At 43.5% G+C, this 19,187-nt stretch overlaps 1 protein-coding gene across 1 annotated transcript in view; it reads right to left on the reverse strand.

Annotated features, from left to right (window-relative positions):
* CGNL1 (cingulin like 1) overlaps window positions 1–19,187 on the reverse strand; it is a 138,344-nt gene that overhangs the window by 87,431 nt on the left and 31,726 nt on the right. The window contains exons 2-7 of the mRNA XM_081093074.1: window positions 8,924–10,522; window positions 7,875–7,969; window positions 5,982–6,087; window positions 2,947–3,048; window positions 2,230–2,378; window positions 953–1,088 (exon numbers count right to left, since the gene is read on the reverse strand). Of these exons, the coding sequence (XP_080949200.1) occupies window positions 953–1,088; window positions 2,230–2,378; window positions 2,947–3,048; window positions 5,982–6,087; window positions 7,875–7,969; window positions 8,924–10,507 (2,172 nt within the window). The 5' untranslated portion in view covers window positions 10,508–10,522. The remainder of the gene's footprint in view (window positions 1–952; window positions 1,089–2,229; window positions 2,379–2,946; window positions 3,049–5,981; window positions 6,088–7,874; window positions 7,970–8,923; window positions 10,523–19,187) is intronic.

The following is a 19,187-nucleotide window of genomic DNA, read 5'->3' on the forward strand; positions in this document are numbered from 1 at the left end:
TTACAGTCCTGTGGGCCTTCAACAAAAACTCAACCTGTGCTAAGTGCTGTATGGGCATGAATGTAGTTTCCACGCTTTCCCATAAATAGCATTACTTACAAAGTATTTTTGCCCCGAGTTTAATCTAAATCTATTAGTGTAGAGATCTAAATACAAATCTACTAGAATACAGGGGATAGTGGAACACCATAATGGACACCATAAGGAAATAATCAGACAAATCAGAGGGGCATTGGCCTAATCTCCTCAGAAGATGGATGGGATGGGAGAAGAAAAGCAGGCAGTAGGGAATGAGGGGGATGGGTGCTGTACCGGGATAAATGAAAACAGTGACAGCAATGTGGGATTCTTGATTGGATCCTGGCTGGGAGGTGGGGGCAATACAACCATAAAATATGCCTGGAGGACAAGCGGAAAATTTTGAATGAGGGCCCAGGTATTAGAATTCTTGTTATATTATATATATTATAGGAATTATTAAATTTTTAGGTGTTATAATAGTATTGTGGTTGTAAGAAAATTCCATAATTTTCAAAGATGTGTGCTTGAGAATTTAGGCGTGAGGCATGGTGTTATCTATAATTTGCTCTGAAATAGTTCAGCAAAGATGGATAAATTGATGCATGAAAAAAATAGAAGAATGAGTGGATGGACAGATGAATAAGTGGAGATAATATCACAAATTGTTGTCAACTGTTGGATCTGGGTTGGAGCTCTGTGGAAGTTACTGCAGTACCCTGTCTACTTTTCTGTATGGTGGAAGTTTTCCTAAGACAATGTTTAAAAACTATTACATACGATGCTCTTACAGAATCTAACCACAGGCACAGGTGTGGTAAATACACAAAACAGAATATGGCTCAGGGTACTCAGTCCCCATCCCACCTCCGCCATCTCACCCTCTTCAGGCAGATGGGGCCTATCTTGTCACCTGACCCCACCGGCCCCTTACCTCAATCAGAGCCCCCTTCTCCCTGTCCTCGGATCGTTTGGCGCTGTCCAGTTCATCGTGCATTTCTGAGAGCTGGTCCTGGAGATCCCTGATCTCCGTCTGGTGCTGTTCCCGTTCCATCTTTACCTGAAACAGCCTGACAAGAAGGAGTCCCTCAGACAGACCTCGGGCTCTGCTGATGTTCATCCCATCTGACTGTAGACCTCCAGATGCTCAAGCAGAGTCATCTAAAGCCCCAAGAACCCTCCCACTCTACCCTCTCCCCTTCGCCCCCCCCCCCCCCCACACACACACACAGGACTGTAGACCAGAAGAGTCAGCAAATTATGACCTATGGGCCAATCTGGCCCACTGCCCGTTTTTATAAATAAAGTTTTATTGGAATACAGCCATGCTCATTCTTTTATGTATTGCTTACAGTCATTTGCACAATACAATGGCAGAATTGAGAGGTTCCAACAAAGACCATATGGCCCATAAACTGTAAAGTATTTACTATCTGACAAAAGTTTGCCAACCTCTGTTCTAAATCAAATTCACAACAGTTCTACCTTGTTATACTGTAAAGTCTTTACTACCCCCTAAATTTTCTGATTGTTTTCTTACCAACTTCTTTTCTAAAATTAACCTCTAAGAATGTCTTAAAAGCAAAAACTACACCATCAAAATTGCCAAGGTAATTAAATGCATTTACTACATAATGTCCTATTTTTCTTGAATTTCCCTCCAGATTTCACTCCTGCTCTAACCTTCGCTTAAAGTTTCCATCGTGGCCACAGGGCTTCTTAGCACTGCACCCTTTCCCACCTCAGTTTCAGATCTCTTTTGCACAGATTTTAAGACACAGCCACAGTGACATGGCCACCGGGCTTGACTTTCCATCTCTGCAGATGCAACAGAAATATAAACACAGGTCACAGAGTCCAGCACCATCCAGGATAGAATCCACAAGCCGGGAGATTATGGAGGTCTCGTGATGTGCTTTTAGGAGGCTGGGCCCAGGCCCCTTGAAATCTCAGTCCTGAGATATCACCACTCTGCGTTCCCTGCTTCTCACTTACCTACTATAGACCCACTCTAAGGGCTGAAACTTTACAAGACATCCTTTAAGGTGTACGAATTTTAAAATTATTAATGTTTCTGCTTACCAGGGAGAAAAGGAAGAGGGAGCAGCTGCTGTAAATATTTGGAAGACCGGGTAGTACTAAATGGACAAAAAGGTTCTGGCCACATCAGATGAAGAACCAGGAAGGACAGGCCCTCGGCCCAGGACTTACTCCTCCAGGCTTTTCCGGAGCTCCCCCTCACTCTCTTCCAGCCGCCGCTGCAGCACCGAGTTCTCTTTCTCCTTGTGGTCGTGTTGGCTCTGGAGCTCTTCTAAGTTTGCTTTCATTCTCTCTCTCTCTTCTTTGATGTTCTGTTGATTCTAATATGAATACATGTGATTTTAGAGTACCTCCACCGTACATTTATGTTATGCTGAAACTTTACAATACATCCTTCTAAACTCTGATGGACTCTGTGTCTTTGCACTTACACTATTATTAGTGATGTCATTAATTATTAATCAAACTACTTAATTAAGGCATAGCTGTGTGTAACTAGAAGCAATATTACATATTTAATGAGTTGTAATACTTTTAAAAGAGAAACAAACACAGCTAAATCTCATTGTACTATTTCAATTACTCAGTTCCAATATTTTATAAGCATTTCGTTTTCTACTGGCCTGACTGAATCCAATAGTGATTCTTTTTCTCTGTCAAAGCAAACAGTCGCTATATGCTTTGGGTTGTTTTTTCTTGTTGTTGTTGTTTTAAGTTCTTTGGTCAGTAGGAGCCAAATATACAGGGATTTACTTCTGTGATGAGAGGAATGTTTCTTTTTTGGGAGGAATATTGGCTTTCAATTCACTTGGGCATCCCAAGGTACTTAAAATATTCTTTACCAGTCAAGAAGGAAATGAAAAAAATAACTGAGGAAAAATCAGATACCTTGACTTCCAGTTGAAGCTGTCTCTGAAGTTCAGCCACTTCTGTGGTCAACTTGGTTTTTTGTTCCAACAGATCTTTGACTTCAGATGAAGAGTTAGAAGCCTACAGTTAATTGCAAAGATATATGCATTGAAATGTTCAAGATGATTTATTTTCATTCTCTTTCCCCCAAAATATAATCAGAGCAGTAACTCTAAAATCTTAAGATCCCAATGTAGATCCCTACAGAGAAGGGGCACGAGGAAACCTTCTGGGGTGATGGGAGTACCCTGCATCTTGATCTGGGTGGTGCTTGCATTTGAACTATGCAGTTAAGATTTGTGCAATTTACTGTAAGTTATACCCAATAAAACAATGTAAAAGATAAAAATAAGTATTTGTGAAGATTCATTTATTGCATAAAGTAATACCCAAAGCCCATGTCTCTGTGTTCCTAAGGCCCTTTGTGTAAAAATCTATTACAAACTTTTCATTAGATCGGGAATTACTGCTCCATCACCATCAATGATATTTTTATCCCTCACTCTGTATATGCATGGATACAAGCAGTAAATAACTGTAAGCTGGCTAAACTGGCTGTCTTCTTTTAGATGTCACATTTCCATAATGGAGAGAGATAGAATGAAGAGGGATCTGATTAAAGAGTCTATTAGGAAGCATCTCTGATTGAGTATGAATATTAATGGATCTCATTTTTTTTCTTTCATGGATATAATAATAGGATGATGTTCTCAAAAGGATTTGGCTAAAAAACTATAGCAAAGTGGTTAGAAAACTACATGGTGAGGAAGGGGGATAAAAGCAGGAATCAAAGCTGGAAAAGGCAGTGACTTGGCCCTCATGCATCTGAATCCAGGCGTGAGTTGTGCCTGATGAACCTGGAAAGAGGTATTTCCTCACTTACTCCTGTGAAGTTAACCAGAGCCCCCAGTCAACAAAAACACAGGACTTCCAATTCTCTCAGATACAATGAGAACAATCCATGTTAGAAATCTAAACCTGACCCATGAGGGAACCTGCACGCGCTCCTTCCCAAGCAGAACCCCTGCCTGCTTTGCTGTCGCTTCCCAAGATGGTCTCAGTCCACATGGGAGAGGGGCCTTACATTCCCGCACAGAAAACCACTTAACTGGCCTTTGCCAGCGAATAATCAGATTCAGAAAATAACAGGGAAGAAGAGGGAGTAGGAAAACATGGGCAATTAAGCTGTCAGGGCACTGCGATCAGAGCCAGAAGTCTAAGGGCCTTAGTCCACCTTCTCACCGCCTCGCACTTGATTCCCAGTGCTTCTTAACTGGTCTCCCCTCCTCTAATCTCACCTCTTTCAGAAAGCTACAACAAGAATGAATTCTTAGGAATATGGCGCTACTCATTCCTGTGTAAAGTCCATCAGTGGTGGCCCATCACCTTCAGTCTGAAATGGAAACTTCTTATGCGATTTCTGAGGTCTTTCCTACCTGGTGCTTCATCCCCACGTGCTCTCTGCTCCAGCTACACAAAATTACCTCCATCCCCTAAACATAGCTAACACGTGCCTCTTTACATTTTATATTTGCTTGTGCCATTCCCTCTGCCTACAATGCCCTGCCTTCCCTTCTTTCAGAGAATTCTACAATCTTTTGAGACGCCATTAGTGTTAGTGACTCCAGAAGGGATACCCTGATACCCCTAGTCTGTGACCCACAATGACAATCTTAACATCAAGACCAAAGCATGTCAAAACAAAAAAGACCAAAGGATATATTCCCCCTAAGAATATGCAGGCAAATGAAAAGCAAGAGTCAGAGTGATAATTTAGATTTAAGACTTTTAGCAAAAAAATCCCAAGCTAATTTTAAGAACTACATAGCACTCCTGAAGCAAAGTGTATAATCTAAAAATTCCCCAGTGGGAACAGTTAATATATTTGTACTACAATAAATATTATATACAGGGTGGGCAAAAGTGGGTTTACGTTGTGTGTATACAACAGTTTATTCTCGTATTATTATTTGTTATTATATTTTCCATACAAACAACTGTAAACTGACTTTTTCCCACTCCTGTGTGTATGTATGTATGTATATGTGTGTATATATATATGTACATATACATGTGTATATGTGTATATATGCATACACACATCCATACACATAAATATACACATACATACACATATACATATCTCTCTATTTGATGGAGAGCAGCAGTCATGGTTAGCTGAGTGCTAGGGGAACACCGAGCAGTACAGAAAAAGTCGTAGTTGATGCCTAAAAATGTCCTCTATCCAATTTTTCCAACATTGAAAAGAAGCTATAGACAAACTTCCTGTCACCTGCCTCTGGGTAGCCTCTCTCTCCTGCCTTTGCAGAATTCCCCTGGGAGGAGAAATGGGTCCCAATGCACAGTGGCGTAGGGCGGAGGAACAAGTGTTCAGTCGTCTCCCTTAAATGCTACTTCCTTTCAGGGTACAAGGTGTGTGTGACATATAGCAGATGTTCATCAATTATGAGACGAATCCTTTTTTAACAAAAGCAATCTCCAGTCCCAACTCGAATTCAGTACAATCAGTTAAACGGACAGTTTTTTAAAAGAGTTTGGCACCACTCCACTCCTTCCTTTCCCTTCCACCGATGCGGGTTGGCTTCACCTGCCTCCATTCCCCAGTTTCTTGTTCTTATTCTCTTATTTTTTACTCTCCGAAGTTCCAAAGTTTGGGGCCAAGCCAGTTCACACCAACCTTTCAAATCTGCCTATGAAATCTATCCATTAATTTGCTTAATTCTTTCTATTCTTATTTCCTCTTTCTAAATCTGTTTCATTCCATTATGTTGGTGTGTTTTTTAAAATAAAATATCTTAACAACCTTTCTGAGAAAGAGAAGCAGAGTATAAATTCTTAACATGTAAAATGAGATCTCCCATCTCAGATCCAGCTCACTCCTCAGGAAACTTCCCACTTGGTGCCATAACCCATTGTACAGACGGAAGAAACAGCAATGTGCCTGCCACATCCCGTGTTAAATGCCCTCTGCAAGATGCAAAACTTCAACTTACTTGGTGACTTCCTTGTGCGCTCCCTGCTGCTCGAGACTTTAAAGTCTGGATTTTCTCAAAGACCAGGTTGACTTTCCTTTTAGTGGCATCATCATTATCGGTGCTTCTGGAAGAGGCAAAGGAAAAACAACAGTGAGGGGAAACCACTGGTCCTAGAATATTTTATGTGCCCTGACACACAGACACACCCTTTTAGAAGACAAATTGCAAGAGGCATGATTTTTTTTTTTTTTTTACAAAAATTTACAAAACCAGTGTTAAATGAGCAGGGTGGATAGTGTATTTTTTCGTCAAATAAATTGTCCTATGTTACCACTCAATTTGAGGCAGGGGTTCCCACTTTCAAATGTGAAAGAGACATAGCAACATTCTAAATGAGCTTGGAGAACACATCCAGTGAAAATGTAGTAATTTGCTGTTTGATTCAAATGAATTACATTCATTCCAACAAGGAATTTCTCCTCTATGTATGTCTCACACGCACATACATTTTTACTTTTAAATCTTATGCTTAAGAATGATTTGCAGTGATCTTTAACTTGATTAGCCTATGTCTAAAAAAACAAATCCCCAAGCCAAGACTGTCAACACAGCAGTCCTCTGTCTAGACTTTGACAGGTAACGATTGGCTGAAGTCTTATTAACCTCAACCACATCTTCTATCACACTTACCTGACAATTAGGGGAAAAAATAGTTTTTTAATAAGTTTCCTTAAATAGGTGTCTCCCACTAAAGTCTGTCTCAGATCATGAACAAAAAGAAATAATAATAATTTAGAGAGCCCAGCCAGGTGTAGCTCAGCAGTTGAGCGTCGGCCCAGGAACCAAGAGGTCACCGATTCGATTCCTAGTCAGGGCATATGCCCAGGTTTCGGGCTCGATCCCCAGTGGAGGTCCTGCAGGAGGCAGCCAATCAATAATTCTCTCTCATCATTGATGTTCCTATCTCTCTCTCCCTCTTCCTTCCTCTCTGAAATGAATAGAAATATATAAAAAAAAATTTAGAGAATTTTAAAAATCAAAAGTTCTTCTACTTTAACCTTAACATGGTAAAACCCTTCACAGGGAGGCACTGATAACTAGCACTTTGCTAGAAGAATAAAAGTATCTCTTTGGTTACCGTTGTTTTTTAATTCCAAAAGAGCCCTTATCTTATAGTTTGGGCCTGACCACTTTGTCAGGTCTACTATTACTGACAAATAATTGTAAGGCTCAATACAAAAAACACAGTGTTTTGATACCAGTGAGTATTTGCCACGTGACTTCCAGTCATGTCAGACTGTAACGCTTTTTCTCTTTTTAATCACATCTGATGAGAGAACTGAAACAGGAACCTCGAATTCCTGACCTGGAATTCCAGCGCCATCGGTATCTGAGTAAGGAGTGAAACCAGATTACGCACACTCAACCTCCAAGATAAGTATGTGGCAAGCACTGCTTTTAAGTGACTCATACGTGCTTTTAAAAATACTGGAAGCAGGGGCTCCTGGCCAATGTCAACGCTGGGGAGGGAAGGAGGTGTTTTTATTTGTAACTTCTAATAATAAGGGGTGATTGGAAGTAAGGTGACAGCAGACTTCATTCAAAACTGGACAACAGACATCCTTCCTGTCTTTTGTTTTTTTAACAACAAATTCAGTGTAGTCATTTTTTAAAATACATTCAATTTTTAAAGTACAATATCACTCCCTATACTCCCCTTGCCTGATCTTCACTGCCCACCACCCAAGATTTAAACAAATGCTGTTGTGAAAACTCCAGCCATTGAATCTTAACCCTCCAATGGCTCACACAGGGCGGCGAGGGAGGGGGCAAAGCAGAAGGTCCCAGAAAAGGAAACGAAGAGCCCCACAGAAATGACAGTACTGTGCTCCTTTAAGGAAAGGCACTGACCCTTCCTTGAGGTAATTGTAGAGGATCTGCTTGGCCGTCTCCTCGTTGGTTTGCTGCGTGAGCTCCTGCTGGCCTTTTAACAGGTCCGGCGTGGCCTGGAACAGAGGGAGGGCGTCATTAGATCCCTGGAGACTGACGGTTTCCAGGCAGGAGGCGAAACCCGGAAGCAGGAGCTTCCAAACACATTCCTCCTTTCCAAAGTGATTCCTCAGGTAAGGATCCTCATTACAGCTGGCTCTACCACTTGGTAAGTAGCTCTGTAACCTGGAGCAAGTTACTTAACTTCCTCACCTCAATTTTCTCACCTGTAAATTGAGGTTAATAGGACTTGCCTTCACAGGGTTGGTGCCCATCCTATAACATATAACAAATAGTGCCTGACACTTACGAACCTTATTATCATTTTTATCATTATCATTAATGTTTTTATTGTGTCTAGCAAAACACTAAATGTACCACTTAAATAAATTCCATCACTAGGGTTAAGCTTAAATTAGGATTTACCTACTTTTTCAGGCCAGAAATTAGCCCAGTCACTCAAATTCATGAGGATAATTAACACATCTACACAAACCTAAGCACCCAACCTCTGTGTGGAAACACATTCCACCTACTTTCTGATTTCACATCCAAACAAAAGGTAAAGGCGAACCTCTCTATAGTGTTTAACAAATTACTTTATAGACAAGACCCCAGTGGAAATCTAACTGTACTTGGATTAACTTAGAAAACCATACAATCAGCAGTAGGCCATATCTTTAGGAAAAACTTTTTAAAATCCACGTGTGCCCTGGCCCATGTGGCTCAGTTAATTGATGCACTGAAAGGTTGCCTGTTCCATTCCCAGTCAGGGCACACGGCCAGGTTTCCTTTCACAGCACATCGATGTTTCTCTCCCCTCCCCCCGCCCCCTCTAAAAAATACAAAATATTTTTTAAAAAATCTATGTGCAATCACCGACTCCAGATGCAGGTATATACTGCTCTAGCCTCCTGTAGCATGAGGCTGCAGGAATTAAAAAGGGAGGGGAAAAGACACCCTAGTCTTACCTGGGTATTTGAGGTGGACGCAAATGTCTTCACAGAAATCTTCTTGGCACCAGAGTCAGGCGACGCCGCTCGCCCGCGGTTCTGTAACATCAGCGTGGCAGTGGCCGTTTTGATTTCCTCCTCCTTTTTCTGCGCTGGGAGGGAGGCTGCATGCGCCTGGGTACTTTCCCGGCCACCTTTGCTTTCCAGAGCCTTCCCATCTCTGCTCTGCTGGGGAGGCCTGGGGTGGGCCCCCTGCGGCTTGGCGGAGGCGTGCCCCGGGCTCTGCCTCCCGCGGTGGTGCTCCGGGGCCTGCCGCTGCGGGCACACCTGCGAGGGGCGCAGGAGGTGCTCGCTGGACTTGCCCAGGTTCCTGCTGAACTCGGTCAGGTACTCCGAGTTCCCCTGCAGGCCGAAGGGAAAGGCGCTGTCCACGCTCCGGGACCTCTTCCTGTCTTCGGGGTGGATTCTGTTTCGCCTCCCAGACCTGCCCCTTCTCTGCAGCCCAGGTTTTTGGTCGAATTTTTCGATCAACTGATCCACGCCGGGCATCGATCCCGTATCGATATCCCGCCCGGTTCCTGGCAAGAAGGGGATATACCTTCTGTTTTCATGCCGATTCACATTGTCAGCGTGGAGGGCACATTCCTGGTCGTCCAGTAAAAAGCGGTACAAGGAGTTGGCCGAGGTGGGCGTCGTGGACGTGGAGGAGGACCTCCGGGAGCGCGCTCCGTCCAGGACGGCACCCGCGGAGTCTTGGCGCCGGAAGGGAAGCACATCCGGCCTGGTTTTCTTGGCCTCGGGGTGCGGGTGCGGGCTGAGGGCAGGTGGGGGCCTCCCGCCCGGGGAGGGGGCCTCCGCCGCCGCCGGCCCCTGCTTGGCGCAGCTCTGCACATTCACGCACACGGAGGTCTGCTTCTTGGGGTCATCGATGACCACCGAGCTGCATAAGCGAATGGCCGTCACGTTGGACTTGGCCAGCTCTTCCAGAGGAGGGCTGGCGGGCTGGGAACGACTGGGTTTGGAAAAGTAAGTCCAGCCCTTCTTACTGTTGGTGCCTTCTTCTGTTAGGGTCTGTAGCCAGTTACTCTGCGCAGGTTGGTGGTTGTGTAAGCTCAACTCATTCTTCTCAGGGTCGTAGGGCTGCAAAAGCTCGGGATGCCTCTGAAAGTTCAGCACCTGGGATGGCTTCCCGGGCCCCTCTTTGCATTCTAGAACTCCATGCTTGCCCTCAAAGAGAGGGGGTTGCTTTGGGGTTCTCCCTGAGCTGGGTGGGGCATATGGGTTTTCTGGAAAGGGCAGCTCGTCGGCACTGTCCTCCTCTAGTCCAGCCCCGTTGCTGGGATGCACAGGCAGGTCATTTATCACTGGCGGTGGAAACGATGGCCCGTTTCCAGAAAAAGGTGTGCCTGGCAGGCAGCGCTCCGTGTTGTTCAGGACTATGTAGGGGTGGCCATCGATCCCCTGTACCCGAATACTGACCCCGTAGGAGCCTGCCTTAGGGTGCTGGGAATTCCTCAACTTCTTGGTTTCATCACTGGCCAGTCTCAGGTGGACACCGTATTCCTGCTGCACGTGTTGATATTCACCAAAGTACAGCTCCATGGTTCACTGCTCCCGCTACCAGGGAAAGATGGGGTAAAAGAGGACATTACGTTAGAATTCATGAAGATTATGTGGGGAAACTTCAAAGTTCAGAGAAAACAACACACTTTAAACAGCAAGGAAACTTCCAGAACCAAATGCTTGTCCAAGCAGGTCTTTCTGGATGCCCCGGGGCTCACGCGACCATGGTGTTTGTCAACACAGGGCTTAAACCCTGGCCTCGGGGTGGATGACTTGGTGTAATGATCTGAAGTCTTTGGCATAACTTCATGATTCTCTTTCTAGATGACTAGCTGTTCTGGTTGCTTCATTCCCCCCCCCCCCCCCCCTTAACTTGTTTCCTCACACTTCATGCCATTTATTTTTAACCAGTAGGGATATTCCAGTTACCAGCATGTGAAAACAAGGTATTTTTCCATGAACTTAATTAATAGTGTTCCGATGCTCACCACTTTTCTTTCTTCCTATACCGTTAGCTTTTCTGTCAAAACAACCCTCTCCACCTTTTCAATGCATAATCCTGCTTTGAAATCTTTACCACTATTTATTTGGATAGACCGTTTGAAACATTTGAAACCTTAAGGAATATTTTGAAAACAATTTCAATGATTTTTTTTTTCTTATTAAAAAAGATCGAGTAGCATATTGATCTGGAAAATGTCATTTAAAAAAAAACAGGAGACTCGGAGCTCTTTATTTTGGGATGGGTCCTCATGCCAAGAATCACTGCCTTCACCTATCCGGTGTGTGGCCACCCTTGTCCGAGGCTGCACCCCGATACCAGCGTGCCACACCGGAGGTCTCACCAGAAACCCACTTCCCTCGCACTGAAAAATCCAACAGCAAAGGAGATGCCAGAAGAGCAGTAAGAACTGGTCTCAGGTCAAGGCTGTCTCATGTCTTTCAATGTTACTAGTCTCTTTGAGTCTCTTTATATACTGGAGTCAATCTCATAGCATGTTTACCAAGAAAATCGCCTATTTGATCCACATTTTCAAAGTTATTTGCACAGTGTTGCAAAGTATAAATCATTTCATCTCTATATCTATTTTTCATGATCTAGTTTTAAGCTCTGCTGGAAGCCCCGCCCATCTATAATCCCTTGCATCTTATTGGTGAGACCTTAATCATATAGCCACCCCCTCCCCCCAAGTTCCGCTGACTAAAAGGAGGCCTATGAAGAGGGTTTTTAGCTGGTCAGTGACTCTCAACAAAATCAATATTCTGTTAGTAAGAAGAGAGAAAAGAATGGACACTGGCAAAGCAGTTCTCCACCAGAGTAATGTTTCCATTATTATTTTCTAGATGGTTTCAATTTGTGGTTTTGATTTTGTCTTTGACACAGGAGTTGTTTTTGAGAAAGTTTTTTCATATCTAGCAGGTTTGTTGTGTTGCTTTGGCTTGGAGGGCCTTTATTTCTATATTTTGTGCATTTCCACTTGCACTGTATAGTCAGATAATAAAGTCCATTATTTCTTCCTTTAATAAGTATTAAACCGCACTGGCTGGCATGACTCAGTGGTTAGAGTGTTGCTCTCTGGCCCTGGTTGGGGCGCATGTGGGAGGCAACCAATGTCTCTCTCTCTCTCTCTCTCTCCCTCTACCCCCCCCCCACCCCTCCCTTCCTTCCACTCTCTTTAAAATCGATAGAAAAAGTATCCTCGAGTGAGGATTAACAAAAATAAATGTATTAAAGTTTCCTTTGTAGGCATACATATGGGTAATTTTTGTCAGTGTCAAATGGATGCTGCTGGGTATAGTCTCTTTTTTAAGGCCTGGCATTCAAAATACAGCCATTAATACAACCTTACCAATTATTTAATTTAGCTATGGCTCATCCTTACTTATATTGTCTTTCTGATTTGTCTTGGTTCCTCCTGGCTACATGTGTCTCCTATTACTAGCATGATGCTGTCAGTATTGCTTGGCGATTATCCTTTTAAATGTAAAACATATTAGACATCATCACCTATTTTACAGATAGGAATGACTTCGAGAGGTACTTTCACCTGCAAAATTTGTCATTATCTCACAGATTCCAATTATTTCATTATGTCTACTTTCATTTTCACTGGTTATCAGTTACATTTTAAAATAATTTTAGTTTGTAATCACAGCAAAATGAAATATAATGAACACCTTTACTCTCCACTTCCCCCATCCCAATCACATTCTCCAGAGGAAACCAATTGCACAGTATAGCTGTTTCTTCTAGTACTTACATCCATGTTGCTAGGTACTGTGCCTCTTTTTTAATTTACCAGTTTTACATGTGGTAAATAATACAACATACATATGAATTTCTCATTCTGCTAGCTTCCCAATAATAAAATCAAGAACCAGCTCTTTATAGTATCACGACTACATACACATTGTTCACCAAGGAGCCACATTGTAGACTCTGGTCATCTTTTCTTTCTTATAAAACTTTAACTTTTCTAGACTTAATAAGTCATTGCTATTTTTACTTGTCTTGTTTTCTGTATCTCTATCCTTAAATCCTTTCATCAGCTGCATCACAACTGTTAGATACTTACTAGTCTTTAGTTCTATGAAATGTTCTTGTATTATTTCTATGATGTTCAGAGAACCGTTTATTTTGTTTTTATCTTTGTATCTAATATATTAGTCATTAGACTGAATTTCAACTTTTCGCATTTCTATCTCATCTACTTTTCAACTCCAATTTTTGTTCTACGTTTGGAGAAATATATATTCACTGTGTTTTCTTTAATTCAAGTATTTAATATTATTTCCACTATCACTAATTCTCTTTCATTAGTGCTATTCTCATGTTAGACATTAAATCGCTTCTCTCTTTCTGCTATAACTCTTTTCAAAAAAGACATTTTTCTCTGCTGTCTGCACCATCTCCATTTTCTACAAAGTTTCTCTTTTCTGGTTTGTTTTGGTCCATGTCTGTCGTGTTGGGGCCTCCCTAATATGACTCAGATCCTTAGCCGCTGGTCCTATTTAAGAGCAAAGTACTAAAAGCAGATTGAAGGCTCTATATGCATGGAGGAGTTATGCGTGGTGAGCTTCAAGTAATGTAAGAAAACGGTGCCAAGCTGTTCACTGAGGGGCCCATACATTTCAGTATCTGGGGCATTTTTTTCCAGAACTGTTCAATTTGTCAAGAAAAGAGGCTTCCCATCCCTTGTTGCAGATACACAGGCCTGGCTGCTGGCATAATGGAACAGGGCAGGGGACAAGGATAGAGGTCCCAGCTCTCCGTCCCCTGTTTTCAGTCACTCACACCCCCTTCCAAAATTATTCCACTTCAGTTTCTCCAGAGAACAGACCTCCAGTCTGCTCTGGGGTGGGAGGGGTGGGAAAGGTGGAAGCCACACACCTAAGGTGGGAGGAGGTGCTGCCCAGGTCTCACATCTCTTAAGTTCCTGAATGTTGGCCCCTCCCCCTGCCTTCTAAAGTAGCATTTGCCTTCGCAGCCTCTCAGCAGTTCTGCAGGCCAACTCCTTCACCTCTACACAGCCGCACTGCAGGCGGAGGCATCTATCACTCCGCTAATCAGCCACCACTCTTCCATATGCCTCAGAGCTCTCCTCTAAGTCCCCACTGCCATTCTTTGTCTTTGCGGGTTTAGCTTTTATTCCTTTACTATCTTTTGAGTGGGATATTTGAAAAGGAGAGAGCTAACATTCAGCTTGACGAGGCCAATCATATGTATGACACACTTCAATACTGAGCAAGAGCAGCGGGGGTGCCTTGGGCAGAGGAAGCAATGCATGACGGGCGAAACAAGGGGCTGGGGGTCCTGATCCCGGTTCCCTGCCACGTGGGCATGTTTCACTCTGGGCCTCCAGAAGCGTCTCCATTCATTAAAGTTTCCCCCCCAAAAATGTTCTTTTTAACAGAAGAGCGCCTATACAAACAAGTTCATTCCCTGTGATGTCTTTTTTTGATGATATTTACTAAATGAGGTCATTTTACTCACCAATAATCTCTTCTTACGGTAGGGCTGACTTTTCTATGAAAAATATTTCTTCTAAGTTTTATTAATAAAATTCTTTTCTAGGGTTTTATAGTCCTTTTCATTAGCTGCTGCCACTACAGTCAACACTAATTACATTTCAATCTTTGAATAAGGCCAGTGTGGTTTACTGCAATCTTAGCTCCCTGTTAGCAAATTAATCCGCATGTTTGAATTTCATGAAATGTCCACAGTTTATATTTCCTTGACAACAAACCTCAATCCAACATTTTCACAGTATGACATTTCTCAGCTGGGGACTGGTGTCTTCGGCAAACGTGGATTTCCTTCCCAATCACAGTGTAAACACTGAGCTAATGAATGACCGTAAGGACAGCTGTTCTCCGTTTCAGCCACAGGGTCACCTCACCAGCTCGCACTCCCCAGACACTCTTGCTCAGCCAGGACTAAACCCAACCAAGGGCTTACATAATTTGGCAGTACATGCTGACCCATTGCCAGGATGTAACACTGTGGCACTTGGCAAATAAAAGTGGTGTTTTGGAGTGGAAATAATGCTTTTTGGAAAAGATCGCTAAATGAAGATAATTGCTTTAGTTAGTGAGATCAATGAGTGTGTTTGTGAGAAAGAACAAAGAGCTTAGCTCTTGGATAGAAACACGGCCTCTCTCTGGGCATCACACATTATCAGCTGAGCACGGAGATGAGTCACAATGTTGGGCTACACATCCACTCCAGTTCCCAGTGGCACCTCCAAGACCTGGAAGCATGTTGCCCAGCAATCCCAGAGGCCCTCATGGCTGCGACAGATATGCACCTGGGCCAGTGGAAACCACTCCGCCAGGGCTTGCTCTCCCACCTGAGGACAACAGTCCCCACCTGCCCGGCAGGCCGGCCCCGGCACCAGCATGGCACCTGGCACAGGGGCGGGTCTCCATGCATGTCAGCTTGGAATGAATAGTTCTAGTTTATCACACACCTTGTTTAAAAGAGCATCTAAGCAGAAATGGGGAGCTAATGAGCCTCAGTGCAGCCTTGAGCTTAATTCCAGGAAATAAGAAGGGAGCCACCAACCAAGGAGTTATTTCCCCAGAGTGGGATTCATTGACTGTCTCGGTCAGAGAGGAGCCACTGCAGGTCAAGATGATACACACAAGTTAATACCTCTAGAGCAGTGGTTCTCAACCTTGGCTGCACATTAGAATCACCTGAGAATCTTTTTAAAATCCTGATTTCTGGGCCTCATCCTCCGGAAATTCTGTTTGTTTGTTACTAATGTGGTGGCCTCACCCCATAACAAAGAAACAGAATTTCCAGAGGATGAGCCCCAGCAATCAGGATTTTTAAAAGATTCCCAGGTGATTCTAATGTGCAGCCAAGGTTGAGAACCCCTGCCATAGAGGGTCTCCCACCACATCAGTCTCTGTTCCACTTTTGCTGGTTTTGATCCCACTCTGTTTTTGTTTTTGTTTGTTTGTTTTGTTTTGTTTTTTACTGGTGATACTATATTCGCAACTTTGATCTTAAAATTCAGTGACTGATATTTTATATTCCACATAGTCCCTGAAAATGTACAGAATTCAGGTCCACAAAATGCTTAGAAAATGTGATCCGTTCTTTTTCACCTGTTGCCCTTGAAATAACTTCTGAAAGTTCTCCCACCAGAACTTACTGCAGAGCTGAGGTGCAGAGGTCTGCCGTCCTGCAGACAAGTGATGGAGCACACAGCCAGGCTCAGGGGCGAGAAACACGCCTGCCATTTGACTGGGGTCAAATCAGGCACATTGTTCTTTCATTTCTCAGTATTTTCCTATCTCAACGGTCAGATTATTGATGATGACTTCAAAAGGTACTTGGAAAAATTAAATCGTATGTATATATCGTCTGCTAAATAAAAAGCAGGAAATGATAAATGAAGGAGATTCAATGTGTTATTTATGGCCACAAGAAAGCTGACTTTGATCATAAAATGTTTTCAAATACTTCTGAGACAGAGGCAAAAAACCCCAGTGGTTAACCAAACAGCATTAACTATCAACATCCTGAAATCTCTTATTAACTAATTAAGAAACCAGAGGGCTGAGTCTAAAGTTAAAGCACAGTGCTGTGTCCAGCGGAAATTTAATAAATAATTGTTGACCAAATACATGAGTGTCTTAATGTTGCCAGGTACCCAGAAAGATATCTTAGCCAGAGATAACAGATTCGTGACATTTGTGCTGTACTTTCCTCTATGGAATCTAAGCCCTAAACATATCAATACAGGCTTATTTTATCACTGCACTTTCTCCCTAAGCCCAACCTAGCTTCAGAATCCTCAACACGGCACCTTTGCCTTTGGTCCCAATCAGTCAGTGTAGACACAAAATAAAACCTGTCTGCATCCCTGACATGCATCCTGATACTCACCTAAACCTACCTGTGCTGAAGCCAAAATGGCCAAGAAAGTAAAATACCTCCTAAAACCAGTGAGGTCTTCTCAGACGTCTCAGTTTTGTCGTTCATTATGTTACAGTCCACTTTGAGCACTGAAAACCCTTCAAACTCAGGGAACATCTTATGCTCGCATTCTCACTGCTGACATTAGCACAATTCTATCTGGCTACCACGAGGAAGGGAACACTTTGTTGTTGTTGTTAACCCTCACCCGAGGATATTTTTTCCATTGATTTTTAAAGAGAGTGGAAGGGAAGGAAGGAGAGACGAGAGAGAAACATCAATGTGAGAAAGACACATCAGTTGGTTGCCTCCTGCATGCGTTCCGATCGCGGCTGGGGATTGAACTTCCAGCCCAGGTCCCTGCCCTTGACCAGGAATCTAACCGGCAACCCTTCGGTGCACAGGTCGATGTTCTAATCCCTGAGCAACACACACCAGGGCATGGATGAGAACATTTTGCAGATTGCTGGTAAGAGAAGCTTCTGTCTTCACACTGTTTGTATGACCCCTACTTCCCACTTCTTTCCCCAGTAATAAAATGATCTCCCTTCAGACGTGAAAATCCTGTTCTTTCTTCCAGGCTCACCTCCTCCAGCAGTCTCTGGCGTTGGCATTCCAGTACACAGTCAGCTCTGCAAAGCCAGCTCTACACAGCATAGCATGGCTTTCCCGTTTTGTCCCAACAGCCACATCTTACGTTTTTACAACTGATTCTGAGTCAGACGTGTACAGCGTTCCTCCACGGTGCAACCAGTGGGTGCTTCCCTATATCCCCAGGGCTGGCAGGATCCTCGCAGGCCCCCTGCATGAGGGATCCTATTTGCTCCCCATTAGGGATGTGTGAACTGAGTGGTGTCAGTTTCCCCAAGGTCTCACCAGGCTCGGGCAGCCCCAGGAGTCAGAGGCAGACCTTCAGTTCCCAAGACCCAAGTTCCTTCTTGAGCAGGGACCATGTTTTCATTGTTCTGCTTTCACAGTATCTGGTACAGTTAACCTGGCATGTTCACTGGGAGGGCCGGGACCAAAACACGTCACTGTGTCCCACTGCACTGGCGAGCCAGCAAGGCAGCTCTGTCGGGTCTCAGCGACTGTCACTCCACAGGGAGCCTTCCTCCTCGCCATGTCCCAGCACCCAGAGGTGTCCTGCACCCACAGGCACTGAGTGAATGAATGAATGGATGAACTCATAAACTATGTTCTAGGCACATAGCTCTCTGAACCCCCTTTTAAAATCTGAATTAAAGAAAGGGTCAGTCCAGTTGAGTGTCGACCTATGAACCAGGAGGTCACTGTTCAATTCTCAGTCAGGGTATATGCTCAGGTTGTGGGCTTGATCCCCAGTGTGGGGCATGCAGAAGGCGGCTGATCAATGATTCTCATCACTGATGTTTCTATCTCTCTCTCCCTCTCCCTTCCTCTTTGAAACCAATAAATATATATATATATATATATATATATATATATATATATATTTTTTTTTTCAAAAGAATGACATCAGAGGAATGGCGGTGTGAGGGGATCCCCTTGGTTTTAACAATTTGAACAGCCTTAACTCAACAAAGAGCTTCCTGCTCAATATACAAGCAGATCTGAGAGATCCGCACATAGAAACAACTGAAGCTGCAAAAAGTTATTTGTTTGTGAAATCCCAAAATAAGAAAAAAAATACATTATCTTAAATGAAAGTAAAAATCATGAGTATTTATTTTTTAAAGTCAAGGTTTTCATAACAAATCTTCTCTGCCCACCCTCCAGTAGGAAAATGGATCACTGTTTAGACACTAGAACCTGACCGTCAGCATCACTGTGGCTCGGGTGTGTGTGTGTGTGTGTGTGTGTGTGTGTGTGTGTGTGTGTGATTATTTGTTTGTTTGTTTATTTATTTATTTTTAATCCTCACCCAAGGATATTTTTGCCATTGTGGCTTTTCTTCCCACCTCCAGCACCACGTTCACAAGATGTGTGTGCTCCAAAAGTAGAAAACAGGCCCCGGGTTATCAGTCCTACGGGGAGGAAAGGGACACTGTGGAATCCCAACAATGCCAGTGGTGCATTCCCGGCACCTCCTCAAAGAGGATTTCTGCAAAGTGAATGCCAAAGCTAAACATCCTCCTCTGGAATACGTTATGCCGTCTGCAAAACATCTCTTCTTAGTCACTGAAAACAAGATCAAACCAGGGAAACGTGTCTGTTTTTGTCCTTATCAGGGAAAACACTGCAGGAGTGAGCATCAAGAGCAAAGTTGGCCAAATCCAGAGCTGCTGGGCAGGCTCCATGCTGGTGTGCAGC

This window comes from Myotis nattereri (genome assembly GCF_964212035.1).
Source record: "Myotis nattereri genome assembly, chromosome: 1".
In the NCBI taxonomy this organism is placed as follows: domain Eukaryota; kingdom Metazoa; phylum Chordata; class Mammalia; order Chiroptera; family Vespertilionidae; genus Myotis; species Myotis nattereri.